The sequence below is a fragment of the Cygnus atratus genome, chromosome 18, assembly GCF_013377495.2.
Source record: "Cygnus atratus isolate AKBS03 ecotype Queensland, Australia chromosome 18, CAtr_DNAZoo_HiC_assembly, whole genome shotgun sequence".
NCBI lineage: Eukaryota > Metazoa > Chordata > Aves > Anseriformes > Anatidae > Cygnus > Cygnus atratus.
In genome coordinates, this window is record NC_066379.1 from 4,909,765 (window position 1) to 4,929,641 (window position 19,877).

Sequence of the window (19,877 nt, forward strand, 5' to 3'; positions counted from 1 at the left end):
CAGAGAACCCATCCGAGGAATGATTTCCGGCACACACCGGGAAACTTGGAGAAAACCTCCTAGAAGCGGATTCACATATAAAAATAAAATTAAAAATGGGATTAACTCCTAGATTGTGACATTATCCGTTTCTCCTTTTCACGCTCCAGCCTTACATCTGTCTTCATTTGGCTTTGATTGTTGCTCACAAAGCTCCAAAGCCAGGACAGCCCTGGGTGAGTCCGTGCCATTCCCCTAAGCCCCCTGCTCTATTCAGAGCACCCTTTGGGTGAGCTCACGTCAGACCCAGGGGCAGATTTTGGGTTGCAGCACCCAAGGGGCAGGGCTGGGCTGGGCAGGACATGGGGGAGAAGCAGGAAGAGCCCCAGCCTGGGTTATAAACCAGCACCACTATGGATGCTCCACAAGCCAGCAGGATTTCTCCAGCGCTAATTATTTTGAAGCCCCGGGGTGCTGGGACCAACCCCTGGCTCTCCACAGCCACCCACAAATTTTGGCACTGGGGATGCTTTGCTCACACCTGGCAGGCCAGGATGCTGCGGTTCCATCCTGCAGACACAACCAGCACCGACACGAGGACCAGAGCAGGATCAGACCAAGCACCCCGGTAAACGCACCTGCTATGTTGGTGAAGCAGCCCATGGCCAAGCAGATGGGGAAGGATGCTGCCGGCTTGCAACACGAAATTAATCTGTTAACGAACGATGCTCAGAAGGGGCTGCTAAACCCAGCGCCACAAGGAGCCCAAGCACCCCTTGCTCAGACAGACATGCACTCCAGAGGACCTCGGTTCGCTGTAGGTGGGGAGCCTGTCCCAGGACACCCAAAACCGTGCCAGAAGGCTCGGCAGACCTGAGCACACAGCCAGGAATTTCTCTGGAGCCACTGGGCCTGGACCCGTGCAGGTTTGTGAGCGCTGGCCCACTTCCCACCGTTGCTCGCATCAAAGCTAATCAGCCCAGCAAAATTAACCTGCTCCTCCGAGCTCGTCTCCCGCCCAGCATCTTAAGAGCAATGATAACAACCAGCAATATTTCTTGGGTTTCCCCAGGATCCAAAACATGTGGTAATTAAATGCCCGTGTATTATTCAAACAGACCTGTTGAGACCTCACGGCGCTAATAAAAGCGCATCCATCTCTGTCCCACTGACCCTCACCCCCTTCCACAGGGGTCCTGCACAGCTCAGCATCCCTCCATGGGGTCAGGCTCACGTCCCTGCCCCAAGCAGAGCAGACCCAGAGCTCTAACCGAGGTTTCTGCGCCTCACATCACCCAGAGGGGCTTTGGATGTCCCTGGTGTTTTCCCACGTGCAGGGACCCCAGCACCAAACAGCACCCCTCCTTCAGGTACAGGGGAGGAGCCCTCCTCTTCCAGGTGGCCTGTTAGACAATAAATGGACCTAACCTTCCCCAACGAGAGACAAAACAGGAGACAGATCTGCAGCAAATTGTCTGGAAGCAGTAACTAGTTCAGCAGATCCATCCAGTGACTTAGAATGGATTTAGTCTCAATTTCTGAGCTTCCTAACAAAGCAGCACTTGCCTTGGCTGGAGTTACAGACTAATTGAAGACGTGAAAAATTAGAAGACTTAGGTCGTAGATGTTTTTCTCTTTTATAAATGAAACACACCCAGACCGTGCAGCCCCCGAGCAGAGCAGGGGACATCTCTCCCTGCCGGCGAGGAGCACCCCAGAGCTCAGATGCAGCAAGGGGAGGCAGCTCACACATTTTGGTTTAATCTCCTACAGCAGGGCGTGTGGGTGAGTCAGAGGTGTGATAAAAGGTTCCTTCTGCTCCCTGATCCGTCTCACCTGGCAAATGAGACACACAAAGGTGGGAGTCAGGGGACTCAGGTTTGGGTTAAATTGGTGACCAGAGCGAGGATGGGAAAACTGACCCCACTACAGCATCCAGAAAGGGGATGAAGAGGCTGAATAACTGGCCTTTTGCTATAGTTTTGCACCAGCCTTATAAAGTTTTTTGGGGGTGGAACCGGGGACTTCTGCCCCTCCAGTGTCCCCCCCCTTCTCCTCCTTCTCTGCAAGCTCCCAAGGGTGCTGGGGATCTCCTGGGACAGAGGGGAATGTCCCAGGCAGGTGAATTTTTTAAGCACACGTCTTCTAAAAGGATAACCACAACGAAGCAGTTATCCACAGGCTTCTGCCCACCTTCCTCATATGCGGCTTCTCATCCCCAGCAGACCAAAATCCCCCCTAACCAGACTTTTGAAAGCATAACCTAGACTGGTTGCACTCAGCAAGAGGACAGGGATGCTAACAGAGCACCCGTCAGGACATTTTGCTAAAACCGGGATACTTTGCTTCCAATGTTTCAGAACCTGCAGGAAATCAAAGGCCTTTTGTTTTCCCTGCTCTAAGGAATGATTTCCACTCCCTGCGGACCAAAACTGCCCCAAACCACAGAGCCCTCCGAGCACCCGAGCCAGCCCCTCACGTGGGACCAGGTGCAGCCCATGTAACCCACACCACCACCATCACCTGTGGGTCTCATCCTTCCAGCCCCAAACTCTGGTGCTTCCCCATCACCCTGTGGGGCCCAGCTTCCACACCCTGACACATGTGCTCCTGCTTTGCCTGCACAGCTCTGGATGCAGCCAGATTTTCACCACGTGGCTGCAAACCCATCCTGATGGCTCCGTGACCATGCAGAGGGACTGGAGGGAGCTCTGGGATGTACCAAGCACCCTCCTATCGTCATCCCCAGCACTCCTCGGCTGGACCACAGGCAGTCATCGAGCATCGGGGGGACAGGATGGGCGCAGAGTTGTGCTTACCTTCAGTTCGGATGGTGAAAGGCGAGTCCCCCAGGCGCTTGGCTGAGAACTGGCCTCCCAGAGACGTCATCAAGAAACACAGAGTGAAAAATCCAATGCCCAGCACAAATATCCTGCGGGAGGGAAAGCAGCGCTGTAAGGAGGTGTGCAGGGTACCCGGCTCGCTCCCCAGGACAGCCCCACCACCCGTCAGTCCACGGGGCAGCCCCTCAGCACCCCTGCACAAGCTGCTTTGCTTGGGGACTTGTGGCAGAGGTGGCCAGGGCAGCCCCTGATTGCTCCTCCAGCCCAGGGAAGGAGCATCCCTGCTGCCCCTGCAGTGCAAAACCAGGGCAGCACCTTGCCTCCGACCACAGCCAGAGCCACGCACATATAATGAGAGCCCCAAGATGCTCCTGCATGAAGCCCGGCAGCAAACCAGTGGGTTTCGCCCAAAACCACCCTCCAAAATCACTGCGACCTGCTCGGACGGACAGGCCTAGACAGGGAGCCAAGGCCCTGTGCCTTGGGTGGGAAAGCCCAGCCAGAGCGGGCTGCAGGAACCGCTCAGACAATACCCATTCTCCTTCAGAGGGGGCCCAAAGAAAAGACAGACCTTGTGCCTTCCCTTCCTTCCACAGGAGCTAAAAAAAAACACGGCACTTTTTGTTCCCCCCCGTAGCTAGACCACCGGTGTTTCCCCTTGTGTCCGCTTCGCACGCGAGGCACAGGCAGCCTTATTCTGGGGGACAGGGAGGGACCTGTGCTGGCTGGGAAATGACCCCCCAGATCTCCCGGTCCCTCTGGCTGCAAGCAGGATGAGAGCTCTCCAGGATGCTCCTCTCCAAGCCAGTAGCAATTTAGGGGTGAAAAGCCTGAAGGCAGGGCTCTGCACAAGCAGGAGGGTTATCACACACGAGGGGAGCATCACACAAAGCCTTCCCATCTCCTCGGACGACAAGCACGCAAGGACAGCACACTGCATTTGGGGACGGCGAGGAGAGGAGCGCAGAGCCCGCTCCACGTCGTCCCGCACCTTGGGAGGTTTTTCCCAGAAAGGATTTTGGAAAAGTCTGCCCGCGAGAGACCCTCACTATAGATTTGTGAGTGCTACAGCCTCTTCTCCAAGAGATAAGAGGATTCTTTACTAGCTCGTGTTGAAGAGTGCTTTCTAGAGGCCAGGAAGCCCTCTCAGGCTTTCAGACACAGACTTGGCCACCGCTCGCGGGATCACAGCGCACCCAAACAGCCAAGCCCAGCAAGCGCCTGGCCGCCTTCCACCACGAGTTTCAAGGAGAAGAGACAACAGCCAAACATCCTCATGAAGCACAGGGTTTCTCTTTAAATAGCTGCACCCTATAGGTGATGAACAGCCCCAGACAGGTGCTCGTTGGCATTTCTGCCTCGCTGAGCCCCAGGGAAGCGAACCACGGAGACTGGGCAGCAGCAGCGTGCTCACAAGCTAACAGCATTACCTGCAGGGTGCAGGAGTCACGTGTGGAAACACAGCGCAGCCACCCCACGCCAAAACTGCACTTTTCCAAAGAAAAGCTTGGAAAGGAACGCCACAGCCCTCCATCTAATCATTATTTTGTAGTTAAAAGGCAGGAATTAGGAGCCCCTTTGCACCGCCACCGGGAATGCTCACGGATCTCTTTGGAGACCCACGGACAGGCACAAGGACAGCCGACTTCACCGAGGGAGGGGATGTTCAAATGCCTGAGTAAAACATCCTAAATCCCCGTGCAGACACTCCAGGAATGAAGCAGACCAAGGCCCTTTTATTTATGAATGAGCCAGCCCCAGGGGATGGAAAGCAGTTTAGCCAAGCTATAAAAAGCATCACATCCAGACCTGCATCCCTAAAGGCCCGTTTGTGGCTGATGCTCATGAGCACGCCAGGATGACCAGGGAGCTCAGCCCCCTCCCAAAGCAGACCTTGCAGAAGGACTCCCAGGGAGCTTTCGGCGCAGCTCAGGCAGGGAGGTGACTGCAGAGGCAGCAGAGCATCCCTGACGCTACAAAGCAACAGGGCTTTGCACGATCTGCTTGGGGAGGTGGCGATTTGGAGACGTTGGGCACATCCCACTCCCTGTCCCCATCACCCTGCCCTGTGCCCAGCCACGCTGGGCCGGGGAGAGGCAACGGAGGGGTGGCAGAATTCACCCCTAGGGCAGGCGAGGGGGAAAGCTGCCTGCTGCAGGGCCTCCGTGGCAGAGGATGATGTCCTCGTGGAGGAGGCACAAGCAGGAGGAGGAGGTCAAAGCCCAGCCCCTGGGCGAGTCCCTCAGCCCGTGACCGAGGGTCCCCCGGGAGCACAAGGTGCTGCAGAGCCCACCCGCTGCCTGCTGCCCCTTCCCAAGGGGCACTCAGGGAAGCATCACCCCAGGGAGGGATGGTGAAGAAACCAGAGCTGGTCCCGCTCTTTATTCTCACCCTTCCTATTGACAGTATCTTCATCGTTATGCAAGAGCTTGTTTACGCATTTTTAATCTTCATAATTATAACCTGGCAAGGAGCGGTGGTTCAACTCTGTGAAGAAAGGGAGGAAAGAAAGAGAGGGAAGAGGGAAAGGCTGGGAGGTGATCTGTGCTCAGGCATCTCATTAGCAGACAAAATCTTTTTGATTTGGACTGGATTACAGAGAGTGGTGGAGATGCAGGAAGCTTTTTTTTCTTTTTTAAATAAAAATGAGGATCAGAGCCTAACCCAAATTAAGGTGCTTAGGAGAAGCAGACCCAGCCCGACAGCAGCAGGGAGCTTCCAGGGGTGGCTCGCAGCAGAGGACCCTGTCTTGTTTGCCTCGTGCTGACCTGCTCCTGGGGAACTGAGACATTTGGCCCAGCCTTAATCAAGCAGAAATTCCTTGTCCAGAAAATGAATGGCATGAAGTAGGTAAAATCTACCAGGGCTCAGATCTCCCAGACTGTAAAGCAACTGGGATGGGACCTCTGTCCCGCAGATGAAGTCATTTGCCAAGCACCACAGCGGCTCCAACACCCAAATGACATCCCCCCGGCTCGCTGGCTTTGCCTGTCACCGCACGTCACCTTTAATTCACCACCACGGCGCTCCGACGGGCCACGGCTCTGGTGCCAAGTCCCTCCGCACATCCACCTCGCGCTGAAATGTTCACAAATCGGGGCTGTGGCTCCGTGCCCAAAAGAAGAGGAAGCCAAATCCCCTGGCTCTTCGGTGCCGATCAGAAGCGATGCCCACACGTCTCACATTTTAGCCCCTGCAGGTAAGAGCTGGATGCACCCAGAAGGGACCGAGCACCGCGGTGGGAGCAACGGGGCCCAGCAGCACCCAGCGGGACAGGGCTGTGACACCGGGGCCAGCTGCACGCGGTGCTGCCGTGCCTTGCTGGGACCGAACGGGGGAATATCACCTGAGCGCACAGGGAAGCCGAGGGCTGGTATCTCGTATCAGACAGGTTTTTCAGCGCCCGAGGCTCTGGAGCCCAAAGGCTGAAGCACAATTTCCAACAGCAGCAGCCGGACTAACGCAAACTGCTCCCCCTGCCCCAAACCCTGTGCTGCTCACAGACACCAGCACGGCGCTGTCGGAAGGATGCTCAGCCACGGGAACCTTCCTCCATGAGGGGCCACGGAGCAAATTCTCTCACTGACAAGCATTGTAGATGCACTAAAAGCCTGCCCTTGGTATCCAGCAGGCAAACTGTCCCAAACACGCCATGCTCTGCAAAACCCAGCGCCAGGCGAGCTGCACCAGGGCGCTCCCAGCCCCACGGTAAATCCTCGCCTGAACCCAGCACTCGCAAACTGAACGCCTTCTGCTGCTGAGGCTGAAGTCAGAGCCATCCGCGGGCGCTTCCACAACCCGTTCACACGCTGACTTGCTCTCCCTGCCTTTTCCACTTGCCACAGGCGCTTTCACGGCTCAGGGCTTCGCATTGCTTTGCTAAGCATGTCTGGGGCGTGATTAATGAAATGTTTTGGTGCAAAGGGTCAGGTTTCCTGCTCGCTGTTTGCTGATGGCACCGCTGCCAGGAGTCTACACCAGGCAGGGGATCTCACCACGGGTTTCTGCTGAGCAGAGCAGCTTTGCCCAGGCAGAAACAAGAATCCGATCTACAAGACCTGTCCCGAATGCCCCCACAGCAGCATCTTCTCTGGCTCCTGCAGATTGTCCCCGATTCACATCGGCTGGGGGTGCTGATTTTAGGGGAGCAGAGCTGATTTGCACCAGGTTAGAGCTGGACTGGGCTGTAACCCGGTGCAACACTCACCTGGGCTGGGAGCAAGGTGACACAGCCCCGCAGGACCACGGCACAGAGGGGTCCGGATCAGCAGGGCACCAACGCAGGGGAGGTGCTGAGCTGGGTACTGGGACAGCTGGGAGAGGGTCTCAGGACTTTCTCCTCTTATAGAAGAAAGCCTGACTCGTTCACAGAGTAACCCCACTGGTTCCAGTGGTGCCCTTACTGGTCTGCACTGGTTTGAGAGCAGAAGCCAGCCCAGGACATGCAGGCAGGACTGTGCGGGACACCAGGAACCCCCTGCCTGGAGCTCTCCTGCCCTCACAACCCCCCACCCACCCACGTCCTCATCTCTAACAGGTCTTTGTGACCACCCCACGACTCACTCCCTGCTCCCAGGTCACTGCTGAGGATGAGCTTCCCCTGCCCCAGGCGTGATGCCGAGGGCCCTGGGCACAGGGGAGAGGGATGCTCGACCCAGTCCCTTCCACCCGGGGACTTCCAACCCACTTGAGAAAACAAACAGCCACTCTCAAAGCTGTGCTGAGCGCACCCCTGGGGTGCAAGCATCCGTCCCACCTCGCAGGGCTGTTGCCCTCCCACAGTTGCATGCTCACAGCCCCAGAGCTTTGCCCCTTTCCGTCCCACTGAGCCACCCGTGTGCCCCAAGCTGTCCACGCACCCCACGCCGCGAGCAAGCCCAAGCCGCAGGGACCCTCACGCCTCTGCTCTGCCACCACTTTCCCTTGTGACCTTGGCCAAGTCCCTGAGCCCCAGGGCGCTGCCGCGGGATCCGGAAGCAGGAATCCCTCCAGGCAAGCAGCACAGAACTGGGCATCTCCAAAACACGAGCGCAAGCGAGCAGCACAAGCACAGCCCCATCCTCCTGACCGTCTGCGAGCAGCAGCCTTGGCTCAGCAAAAAGGCAGCGGTCAGATCCCTCCGGTGGTCCCGGGTGAGCCCAGGCTCCCCCATACAGCGGGGAGCGCCGCCGGGCTCAGCTCACCCCACTCCACACTTTGCTCCCCGCCACTTTCCCCTCGTGTGGGTGTTTTGCTCCCCTTAGAAAACAAAAAAAACAAATCCGAGCAATTACCGGTGCCTCCCATGTGGCGCAGGTCTGGGAGAGACCAAAAAGCATCTCTGGTGAAATGAGGATGCTGGAGAGCAAGGAGAGGAGGGGGAAAGCCAGTGCACGGAGGCAAGAATGAGGAGAGTTCAGCCAAGGGGGGAAAAAAAAAAGCCAGGAGTGGGCACGGATGTGCTGGGTTTCAGGCGCGGATACGGTATCAGCCCCAGCCCTGCTGCCAGTTCAGGCGTGGGTTTCGAAATCCCCGTCAGCACCGGCAGATCCAAGCCAGAGGAACCAATTCCCACACGGGTACCGACACCTCCGACGGAGGTATTAAGAAAAAGGCAGCCACAAACAGCCCTGAAATAAATCCCCCAAAGGTACCAGGGTGACGAGTGAACGGGGAGCCGGCGGGCAGCGAGCGCTGCAGGACCAGCACGATGCTGACCTGTGGGCAAACTTGCCTGGACACCTGATGTTTCCAGCCGGCACCAATCCCCCTGGTAAACCCCATGCAGAAATAAAAATAAAATTAAAATAATAAGAAGAAGCGAGCGGCAAACCCCATGGAGAAATAAAAATAAAATTAAAATAAGAAGCGAGCCGCAAAACCCTTGCACAAATAAAAAGAAAATTAAAATAATGATAAAATAAAGAAAATAAAAATTAAATAAAAATTAAAAATTAAATAAAAATTAGAAATAAAATAAAAATAACAAAATAAAAATAACAAACAAAATAAAAATAACAAATAAAAATAAATGCTTTCCATCCCGGAGCCAAGACAACCAACTTTACCTAAAGGGTCTCAAGGTGACGAGACATCTTCTGACCATTATCTTGCCATCCGCGTTGACTGTGAGCATCCTTCAAAGGCGTGGGGCGGCGGGGAGGGGGCGACCCTCGCCCCCCCCCCCCCCCCCCCGAAAGGGGAACCTCGGCAGCGAGCTGGGGGTGGGGGGGGGTCCTCAGCGGGGCCGCATGGTGCGGAGCTGGGCGCGGAGCTGGGCGCGGAGCGGGGCGCGGAGCGGAGCCAGCGGTGCCCCCCCAGCCGCCCGGCGAGCCCCTGGCGGGGCCGCCCCGCTCCGCTCCGCGCAGCCCCGCGGGCAGCTCCGCACCGCTCCGCTCCGCCCCGCTCCGCGCAGCCCGCGCCGGGGATGCCCGGCCGCCGTGTGCCACCTAGCGGCCCCGGCGTTATCGGGGGGAAATTCGTGGGGTTTTAGCCCCGTTTTGTTTTTTTTTTTTTTCCGGAGTCACGGGGTTTGGGGACGGATGGGAGAGGCTGGGGGAGCGGGGCGGGGGGGGGGATAAAGTCGGGGTGTTGCGTTGGGGGGGGGTGGTTTTGCGGTAAGATGCGGTTTTTGTGTGACGATGTGGGTTTTAGGAGGTGGTCTGTGCAGGGAAACGTGGTTTTGCAGCGGAAAATTCCACTGATCTTGCATATTCAAAAGTGGTTTTTCACGTATAACAGTTGGGGGGTGTGTTAAGCAGGTAAGGGGACAGCAGAAGGTCCCCAGCGGAAGGTCCCACTGTCCCGAAGTAAGGAGGATAGCTAAGAAAAAAGGAGACGAGCAGTGCAAAATCTGTAAAAACAAAAATCGCCAGCCCTCTAGTCACAAGAGAAGGAAAGAAAAAGGAAAAGGAGAAATTAACAGGTGGTCAAATAAAATTGTACATATACAATACAGCAATAAGCATCGAGTGGGTTGTGAACCTGTAGTGCTCGGCCAGTGAGGAAATGGGAGGAATTAAGTGTAATAACAGGGAATATAAGGTTATGAGGTTAATAGGGAATAATAGGGAATATAAGGTTATAATAAGGGAATATAAGGTTACCATAAGGGAATATCAGGTTACAATACACTGTTGCTCCTGCTTCAGGATGCCTGCCATTGCAATCACAAATAAAAATGCCACTTCCCTGGCTGCAGGTGGTTTCTCGCAGTGCTTTACCCCGCGTGGCTGATTCGGGGGGAGCACGGTTATCCCAGGGGCAGGCTGAGCTCGGGGGCAGCGTGCCCATCCCTGTATCCCAGGACCCTGGGGGGTGAGAGCCCACGAGGCTGGCAGCACCCCCAGGAGCTGGGTGCCCTGTGCTTGGCGTGGGGCTGCGAGCAGCCAGGCGAGCCTTGCCTCAGGGGAACGGGGGAGTCCTCCGGTCTGGAGATGGGGTCTGGCTGTGGCTTTGCTTCCCCATCAACCTGTTTGCTTTGTGGGCGCTCACTGCTACATCCCATGGCGCAGCTTCCCCAGGCACCCCTGGGTGCTGCCAAAAGGAGGGCCCTGGCACGGGGCTGGGCGGAGGCCAGGCAGGGAGGCAGAGAAGCGACCTTGGTGGCCGTAGGAGCTGAGGCAGGAGAAGCAGCTGCTGAGCTCAGCAGAGGTCCTCCCATCCTCCCCCAGCTCACGCACCAGGGAGGTGACAAAAGCGATGAGCACAAAGAGCATCCCCACAATTAAAGGAGCTAAATGCTCACAGAGCCAATGGGTGCCCCATGTCCAGCCCCCAGGAGCACACCCCACCAGCGGGGATCCCTCTGCTTCCTTTTCCCTAAAAGTGGTGACCCAAGTCAGCGATGCTCCAGGTAGCGCGTGCTGCAACAGCACCAGACACAGGCGAGCCCGCAGCCAAAAGGCAGCTAGAAATTTCCCATGAAACAGCACTTTTTGCCAAGGAGAAGTAAGGAAAAAAAAAAATCCTCTTTCAGAGTTTCATGAACACAAAAGGGTTTTTGCGCTCATCCAAGCTTTTTATAGGGAAAGGGGTGCTGCCGCACCCGGTCTGAGCAGGATGCTGCTGGGCTGAGGCAGGTGGACATAGAGACGTGCTCTGGATTTGCAGGAAGAGCGGATCAGAAGCAGCAGCCAGCCCTGCCGAGCCAAATTCAAGCCCCTGGGACAGCTCTCCCTGCCCTCCAGCACAGGCAGCCCAACATCCCAGCAGGACACCCCTCCTCGAAGCTGTTCCTGGGGGCACCTCACGGAAACGGCCTTCCCGAGGGGCTGGGGGGAAAACCGGGCATCCTGCCCCAAAGGTGCAGAGCAGGGGGCTGCGAGAGTTATTGAACTGAATTTTGCTGCAGGACAGGACCCCCCCTGCCTCACCTGAGGATGATTCTGGGCCATGCCAAGCAGCAGCAGCCCAGCAGGCAAAGGGCAGGTAGGGACCAGGGAGGAGATGGTGGCCTCAAATGTCTCCCTCCGGGGCTGCCCCAGGCTGGTGAAGTCCCCCTCAGCCTCACAAGGGGCAGTTTGTCCAGAAGGCAGAAGGTCAGCTCCACCACCTCGGCTTCCTCCAGGTGCCTCCTGCAGTGCCAGCCAGCCAAAAACATAAAGCAGAATGAAACTCAGAAATCTGGTTTTGGCAACCCCGGTTTAACAAGCTTTCGTCCTGGCTCCAGCCAGCACGTTAATGTGGCAACCGGCCATTACCCTGCATGGGATCACCGAGGCATTAGTGATGTGGTAACAGCTCTATTAACGATGTGCAAAACCCCATAAACACATAAATTAGTGGGAAAACCTGACTCAAAAGGACATGGCCAGGTCTCCTTGGCACAGACCTCAAGCCTTTGTCTCTTCCCAGCTCCACGAGAAAACACTGGGGGAATCACCTGGGGAGAAACAAAGGCATTTCCCATATACCCAGCCCAGGAGAGTGCAGGGGACAGCAGGGAACAATTGGGGCTCAGAGAGAGGGATGTGATGGGCCATGGCCCAGGCAGAGCTCTCGGTGCTGCTGCGTGCAGGATTTGTCCCCTGTGATGGAGACGGGGTGTTCACCAGCCCCGTGGGGCTCCTGTCCCCGAGGAGCAGCGCTGCAGCAGCCGGTCCCTTTCCTGTGCTGCTGCTGGAAAGAAAAGCTTAATTAACTACCAGCCCGCTGTCTGCTTGAAGCAATAGATCTAAAACCCAAGGATGGCAAAAAAAGTAGTGAATTATCTTCTATGGAGGCTGGAAAGCAATGCCCCCCAAATCAGCATGATGAAGTTACACGCACAGACAGTATGTGCATGTTTGTTGTTGTTGTGCATTGGGCAGAGCAGGGAACGGAGGGAGCCTGCTCAGCAGACAGGTGGTACCAAATAAACCAGTTTTACACCAGCTCGAGCCCCTGCCCAGCCAGAGACAGGCACGGAGCATCTCTGTTAAGGGGTGCAGGCAGGCACCTTTGTGGTCTGCTGGTAACCCCAGCCAGAGCCACAGCTCCACCTTCCACTTGTGCCCAGCAAAAGACTTGGGAATTTTCAGCTCATCCCAAGCATCCAGTTACTGAGTCTAAATGCTCCCTGAGCCAGCCAGTGCTGGGTGAAACAGTGGCTTAGACCACCACAGCTAGAGAAAAGGGGCTATAAGTGCAAGGGGGGGGGGCTGTAAACCGCTATAAATGGTGCTTAAAGCACAACAGCCCAACACAGGGGGAACCACCACCGCCACTCAGCTGAGGGTAACGTGCCCTCAGGCAGCTCCAGCTAAGTGCCACTGGTCATATTGGGTTTGGGGTGCAATGCCCTAGGGTTGCAAAGGCACCCCAAACCCTCCAGAGACTGCTCTGCTCCAGCCCTGGGCCCCTCTTCCATGACTGGGGCTCCGACCCTGCCCACGTTTCTCCTCAGAGCCTCCAGCTGCTTGGCCTTCGTGGAAAAATAATGATCAGAGCAGAGGAGAATCACAGCAAGCCACCGAGCTGTAATGTGCTCCGACAAGCTACTTGTCTCAAGTTCTCCCTGCACACAATTTTACCCTTGAGATAGGAAATATAATTTGATTGCCGGAGCTGCAGTGCCCAAATGCTTTGGGCAATAAGATCACTTAGTCACAGTAACTTCTCCATCCCCCTCGAGCGACGCTGCTGCATACAAGGACCTCTTTATTGGTACGAAACAACTCAGCTCCGTCGCTGGCTCAGCCTCAATTACAGCATTCACGCCTCTGTCCATCTCTGTAGCAACAAGGCGGAAAGGCTCCCAGCCTGGTGCTGATCTCCTGCACCAGCGAGCCCCCCATGCTGCTCAGAGCTGCCTGCCAGTGCCGCGATGTGCTCCGGCTGCACCAGCCAACATAGAGCTGCAATGCGCACCCAGGCATCCCTGCACCACCAAAAGCATCGAGGCTTTTGGCCCATTCTCAGCAAAAAGTGCCCCAGGGCACTGAGCTAAGAGCAGGGAGGGGATGCAGCATGCCAAAGCCACCTTGTGTCCCTGCCCTTGGGAAACTCGGGAGCCACAGACCTGAGTCAGTGCCACTGGGGTGCCCCAGGGACATCAGGTGGAAAAGGAACGAGCCAGGAGGTGGCACCAGCCCCGGTGTCCTGCTGGTGACAGGCTCGACCCAAGCCCTGGGCTTGAGGGTTTTGCCAGCACTCTGCTTGTATTCACTGCAAATATTGCACAGGGATAAGTCAAAAAGAATATTTACCTGCCCTGCAGCCAGGGTATGGCTAGTAAGCTGCAGTGAGTGCTTAGGTTTGAGGCCAAGACCTCAGACATCCATCACGCCCTTGTTTCCTGCCCCTACAACCCCACCCTGAGCTGGAACCAAGGCAGCAGACCCCAGCCCCACCACCTGCTGCTGTCCTCAGCCCGGGGCTTGCATGCTCTGGCTGGAGCCGCAGCTTAAAACATGGGCACCTTGTACCCATGACCACTCAGGACATCTTTGCCCCAAAGATCTGGTGAAGAATAAAGTCAGCAGTGGGGCCAGGAACAGGGGAACACGCTGGTTTTGGCGCTGGCAGACACAGCATTTTAAGAGCAGACCAAAATTTGGCCACAAGCTTACAACAGCCAGAGCACACCCCTGGGAGAGCAGCAGCACCCAACGCCCCCGGGGGATGCTGCACTGGGGGGCGCCAGCCACAGACCCCAAGCAGGGACCTGCCCGAGCGCCCCCAGGGACGCAGAGGCTGTGGTTCCCTGCTGGCCTCAGGAGCTTTTGGCCACCCTGCTCCCCCAGAGCTGCAGAGCAAGGGCAGAGCAGCAGCGAGGCTGTAGGAAACTTGGTTTCTGGGGAGCCTGGTATCCCCACACCAGGTCCCCAAGGCTGCTGGTGGGGAACAAGAGCCAGGCAGGGACCGTGGCCGATGGGGACATCCCCACAATGCCAGGCATGCAGCACAGGGGCTCCAGAACCTGCTGGAGATGTGCAGGCAGGTCAGCGGGAGCACAGCACCCTCTGCTCCCAGCACCACGGAGCAGCACCAGCGCAGCCCTGCAGGAGAGTTCAGGGAGCTCCTGCCCTCACCAGCCCGTCAGCACCGCAAATCCTGTGCTGCCTTTAGCTGCTGACTCAATTCCAGCTTGGGAAAATGATAGAAAGGTAAGGATGGCTCCTTGGGTCCCAACAGGATTGTGTGTTTTGAGGGGAAATGAAGCTAAATTTCCCTTCTTTTTAGAGAAGGGAATTAGTGCGTTTGTCTTATGGTGTTAATTAAAAGCAGCAATGACCCTTGCTTAACCAAGGAGAAAAAAAAAAAAAAAGAAAAAGCAAGAGGTAAAAGGAAAGCCTGAACCAGCTTTATCAATCTGAAACATTTCCTGAGTGCCCTGCTGTGGAGGGAAGTGCCCAGTGGAAACAAAAGCAGCAATTAAAAATTAAAGAGAGGGAAAGAGATGCAGCAGAGCACGGAGGTGCCCTTGTGCCATCGCAGGGCATTAGCAGGGCTGCAGCTCCCCTTCACCTGACACCCGCAGAGATGCTCCCGGTCCTCACAGCTGTGGGCAGCTCCCAGCAGCCCAGAGCAAGGCAAGAAAGAGGAGACGGAGCCAGAAATCCTCCTCTGGAGGAGGTTGTTTGAGGCTAAGCCCCCGGAGAGCCCCAGGCAGGCAGCGCCTGCTGGGTTGGGTCCAGATGCCTCCAAACCAGGTCCTGGATCCATCCCTTGGTGGGGCAGGTTCCTCAGGGCTGCCACATCAGCTTTGTCTCCTCCATCCTGCTGGCACACACAGCAGGGCAGCATTTTACAGCCCAGCACAGTCTCAGAGGACGCTCCATTGCTCAGCCATTGAATTAGCATCGACATTGCGCAGGGGAGACCAGAAGAAGAATAGGCTGGAGGAGCCTCGCAGGCTGGTTAGCTCCTGATGCAAGCTCTGCCTCCCCTGACAGAGGCTGCCCAGGGCCAACTGGTGCCCCCCAGGGCTCAGCCAAAGACCCTCCCTGGTCTGGCAGCACCAAAACGCACAACTTGGAGAGGTGTCTGGGCCTGAGAAAGGGAGAGGATGCCAAGAGCTGGGAGGAAGGAAGAGCTTATAGCCTTCCCCAACCACTCCCTGCTCACCAAAACTCAGCCCTGGGCTGCAAACACAGCGCCCTGCAAATAGCCAAGGCACAGGGGAACCAAAATCCTTCCCGGCCCTCCAAAACCCGGGCACATCTGCACTCTGCTCGCCTCCCCAGGGACATGACGTGCAGTCACCGCCTCTGCCAGCAGCTGAGCCCCTCACACCTGTGACCCCAGCACCCAGAGGCAAGCTGCAGGCACGCATCCCCTCACCCCATCCCTTGGGCACCACGGGATCAGGGAGCAAAGCCCTTGTCCCAGCCAAGGCAGCCCCCAAAGCTCCCCCCAGAAGCTGGTGCGCCCCAGGCAAGGCGCTTCCCCTGCCAGCACCCAGACACGGCTCCGCAGCAGGACAGCGGGCACGCATCCACCCCTCAACAGGAACTACACACCTTCACATCCCATCTCATACACCCACCCTGCTCCCTTCATTTTCCCTCTCCTAACGCCCCCCAGCAGGGTCAGGCCCCACGCAGGGTCTCCACTTGCCAGTCTCAGATGCAGAAGAGGGAGACCCCAGGGCATCCTCCTCACAGCCAGCCCCCCACTCCTGCTGGGTTTTCCTCCCAGCCCCTCTCAGTACCCCCAAACCTCCACGGCTATGACCCCACAATTAACACCAAGCAATCCCAGAGCCCTCTCATGCCCCAGAGGCCACCCAGACCCATTGCACCCCAGCACCCCCAAACCCCCCAGCTGCACGCAGCACAGCACCAAGCAAGCTGAGGGCACCAGCGGAGGCAGGCACCAAGGGACATCAGGCACGGCTTGTTTTTTATTATCAAGCCTTTTTCCTGATGCAAAGCACCTGGGAGACCCTGGGAGCACCTCCTGCAGCCTCCCAGCCCCATCCAGCCTCAGGAGGTGGTGATGCTCTGGACTATTTGAGCACAGAGCAGCTGGGGGCATCAGCCCAGAGGCTTCTCCAGCCAGCACGGGGTGATGCTCGAGGGGATTTCATCAGGTACCTGCTGTGCTTGAGGCTGCTGTGTTGGAAGGCACCTCCCTGCCATTCCCAGACACGGAGAGAAGTCGCATTTTGCAGCCCTGCCCCTGCCAAAAGACTTCAAAAATCACCTAGGGAGTTTTATGTTGTCCTGACACATTCAAATTCATAGAGCAACAAATGTAAAGCCCCCAGCTACGGGCTGAGATCATGCAATTAGGCCACTGAAAAAATAAAGCCCTGAAACCCTCAGACATTTAAACCTGATAGGCTAGATGAAGAAAAATGGTCGCTTTTCACATGCAATGAGTGGAAATCATTTTAGGTTTTTATTATTATTATTTTAGAAGTGAAATAAGCATATTTCAATCCAGTCAAGAGTGAAATTGAGTTTAACAACAAAGCAATTTGTATTAGTAGAGACCCAGGGAAAAAACACAGATGAATAGAGGACTCGGAGATACAGAGAAACGTGTCAGACAACGGTGGGGTTAGGAACTAAAAGAGACTTTGCTTTACTGCTGCTAATATAAGCACATAATGATCCACCTTGTTGCTGATGTGCTCTCTTCCCAAATAAACACCATAAAAGCACAACAGCTGAAAAGACATCAGGCTGCAGCCTCCCTTTCAGCCCGCAGCACCGGTTTTGCCCCTGGTGGACAATAAAACCTGTACTCGGGGCTTTGTTTGCTCCGCGTTGGTGTGCAGCTCGATTTTGGGATGGACTCCTGGCACGACAGCATCTCTGCGGGATGCCGAAGGTCCTCGTCGTGCCTTGTTCCTCCTTTTGAATCATCCCCATTGCACAGGACCGAGGCCACTGGGTTAAAACTTGGATGTGTGAACTGTCTGAAGCATCAAATGTAGAAGCAATCACAGTGTCCCACATCTCTTCTGGCTTTAAGGATTCGCCTCAATGGGCAGCTCCGCTTGCTTCCCCTCAGCACAATTCATGACTCGAATAGGGAGACAAACGAATATTGATTACATGCATTATTAAGTGGAATTTTTGGGGCTGTTTTCTTTCATTTTTCTTTCTCCCCATCGCTCTTTTCCTACAGACAAGGAGGCCACCAGACAAGAAGGCTTTTCTTATTCTCCCGGGGAGGAGTGCGGCCGGCAGTGCTGTGCTCCCACTTCTGCCCACACCAGCACCCTCTCCGGGCCCTGTCTTCTTTGATTTCCCAAAACCGAGAGGAGAAAATAGGAACCAGCAAACTGAGGAGAGACCAGAGCCGTGCGTGGCATTCACGAGGATTGATAAATCTCCTCCAACACGAGCAAACCATCAGCCTTCGCTGCTCGCTCGGGGGGGGAGCGCCCCCCAAACCCCTGCAGTTACGCCTTTGTCTCCTGGAAGCTAGTAAATAATTCAAACAAACTCCTCTTTTTTTTTTTTTTTTTTTTGCTTTTGTTTTCATTTTAATTAATCCACATAGAATTTTGTCCTCCAAACACAATTGCGGCAGCGCAGGAACAGCAGGTAGAGAATCTCATTACCCAGCCTGGCAGCCAGCTCCTCGCGCCGTTATTAATAGAGACGTCACCGCGCGAGGAATTAATAAAACCCGACTGCGAGGGGGAAGGGAGGGGCTTCTCCTGGAGCTCGTCGCCCTCTGCCTGGTCCCCAGGGTGCTGGAGATACCGGGGGGGTGCTGGGCTCCATCCTGTCCCCTCCCTGGTGTCTGCAGCCCCTTCGTGGCTCCTCGTCCCCTCCAAGCCCAGAGGTGCCACCTCGCCGGCTGCTGCGGGATCCTGAAGCAAGGCGAGGAGATGGAGAAGCCCATCCCCATATATTTGGATGCTGCCTCGGCATCAGGACATGATATCACCCATGGGTGGCTTTGCAGGGGCACGAGCAGCTCCAAGGTGATGCCAGAAGGACGCAGCGGGGGGGTTCCCGTGCCCGATCCCATACCCGTGCCCCGGGAGCTCCTCGTTCCCACCCAGCTCCAGCTCTCGCAGCTCCCCACAGGGCCGTGACCTGCTCGGGCTCATTGCCTTCATCAGCTGCACTCAGCAGCACATCGCTTAGCAGCTTTAATTAGAGGTGTTAATAGCGCCGGGAGCTCGGGGAAAGAGCAGCGAGGCAGGAGGGAGCACGGTTTGCAGCCTGAGGATAACAACGGGAGGAGCTGGGAGACCTGAACCTTCCCAGGGCTTCCCCTCCTGCTGCAGGAGAGCCGCTGGTGCCCAGCACGGGGACCATCGAGCTCCAGGAGGCCACATGAGATTGCTGGGGAAACATCACCCGCGCTGATTATCCTGGATAATTTATGCAGATGTTGTTATGCATCCATATTTTACGGAAGGCTTGCAAAGCCGAGATCCTAGTTATTCACAACCATTTGCTGCGTTCCCAAAAGACCTCATCCGTGGCAGGGCAGGGAGGTGGGATCAGGGTGCAGGTTGCACCTCGGGGACCTCAGCTCCCCGCAGCACGGAGCAGCATCGGGGGCAGCCGCGTCCCCAGGGACCTGCAGCTCCCTGCTGCGGGGCTGGGGTGGGTGGGCTCGGGGTGCTGCAGGCTGGGACCTTCCTCCCAGGGGCTCCCCGACAATGAAAAAAGGGAATAAGGGAAAATCTGAGGTGCACGGACCGTGCTGGAGGAGGACACAGCCCAGGGAAGCCGGCTGTCACCCAGCAGAGAGGGTGTTAAAGGGAAGGTGCTGGATATTTCGCTCCCTGTGGCCCCAGCATCCCTGTCCCCTGTGTCCCAGGAGGGTCACCCCACCCCGAGGAGGGCCACCAGCGCTGCCTCCCCCCCGTTTCTTGGTTTTATTTCTTTCCCTTTGGAGGCACGCCAGGGAAGTTTCGCTCAAGCCAGGCTGCCTCTGCCTTCCGTGAGCCTCACCTTTTAATTACAGACACATCCCAAACGAGGAGGCCAGCCACCTGAGGCAGGGCTATGGAGACAAATGGGCTCTGCCACGCTCGGAGCCTCATTTATCACCCACAACGATGCTGGTGTGCCGAGCCCCCCGCTGCGGGCGGGGAGCCAGCAGCACCCCCAGCAGGGGGAATTTCATCAGGCTCAGCTCCTACAGCACAGGGTGGTCGGGTACAGAGCTCGGGGAAGGAGTTGGCGCCTGCCCCAAGGCGAGCACGAGCCCAGGGACTTGCCCAGAGCCCAAATCCCTCCAGGAGCTTGCAGCACGAGCGGTTATAGCACAGCATGGGTGATTTACTGGGAGAACTGCTATCTGCGGCAGCTGTGAGCCATGAGGCTGTAGTACCAGCATCTGCTTCGGCACGGAGGGGTCGGCAACGACACAGCGTGATTTACGGAGTGGGAGCTGCTGTTTCGGCACAGGGTGACCCTCCTGCCTGGCTGAGAGCTGCCACCAAGCCCCAAAGGCCCCAGGTCTTGGGGTGACGAGCTGGGGGTGGCAGCACGGGGGAGGGCATGATGCCCTCCTCCAGCCCCCCGACAGGCTGCCACCTCCTCACAGCTCCACTAAAAGTCTGGAAATTTGGAAATCCCACCTCTGCAAGAGGCCACCAAGCCCCAACAGTGGGTGTGCGCTCTTTGGGGTTTTCCAGGACGCAGGGAAAACCTAAGCACTGAACAGGGT

The 19,877-nt window shown here is 56.5% G+C and overlaps 1 protein-coding gene across 2 annotated transcripts in view; it reads right to left on the reverse strand.

Annotated features, from left to right (window-relative positions):
* Positions 1–8,937, reverse strand: part of MGAT5B (alpha-1,6-mannosylglycoprotein 6-beta-N-acetylglucosaminyltransferase B) — a 56,859-nt gene extending 47,922 nt beyond the window's left edge. For both annotated transcript variants that reach the window (XM_035570552.1, XM_035570551.1), the window contains exons 1-2: positions 8,870–8,937; positions 2,799–2,911 (exon numbers count right to left, since the gene is read on the reverse strand). In XM_035570552.1, the coding sequence (XP_035426445.1) occupies positions 2,799–2,911; positions 8,870–8,937 (181 nt within the window). The remainder of the gene's footprint in view (positions 1–2,798; positions 2,912–8,869) is intronic.
* Positions 8,938–19,877: the final 10,940 nt, after the last annotated feature.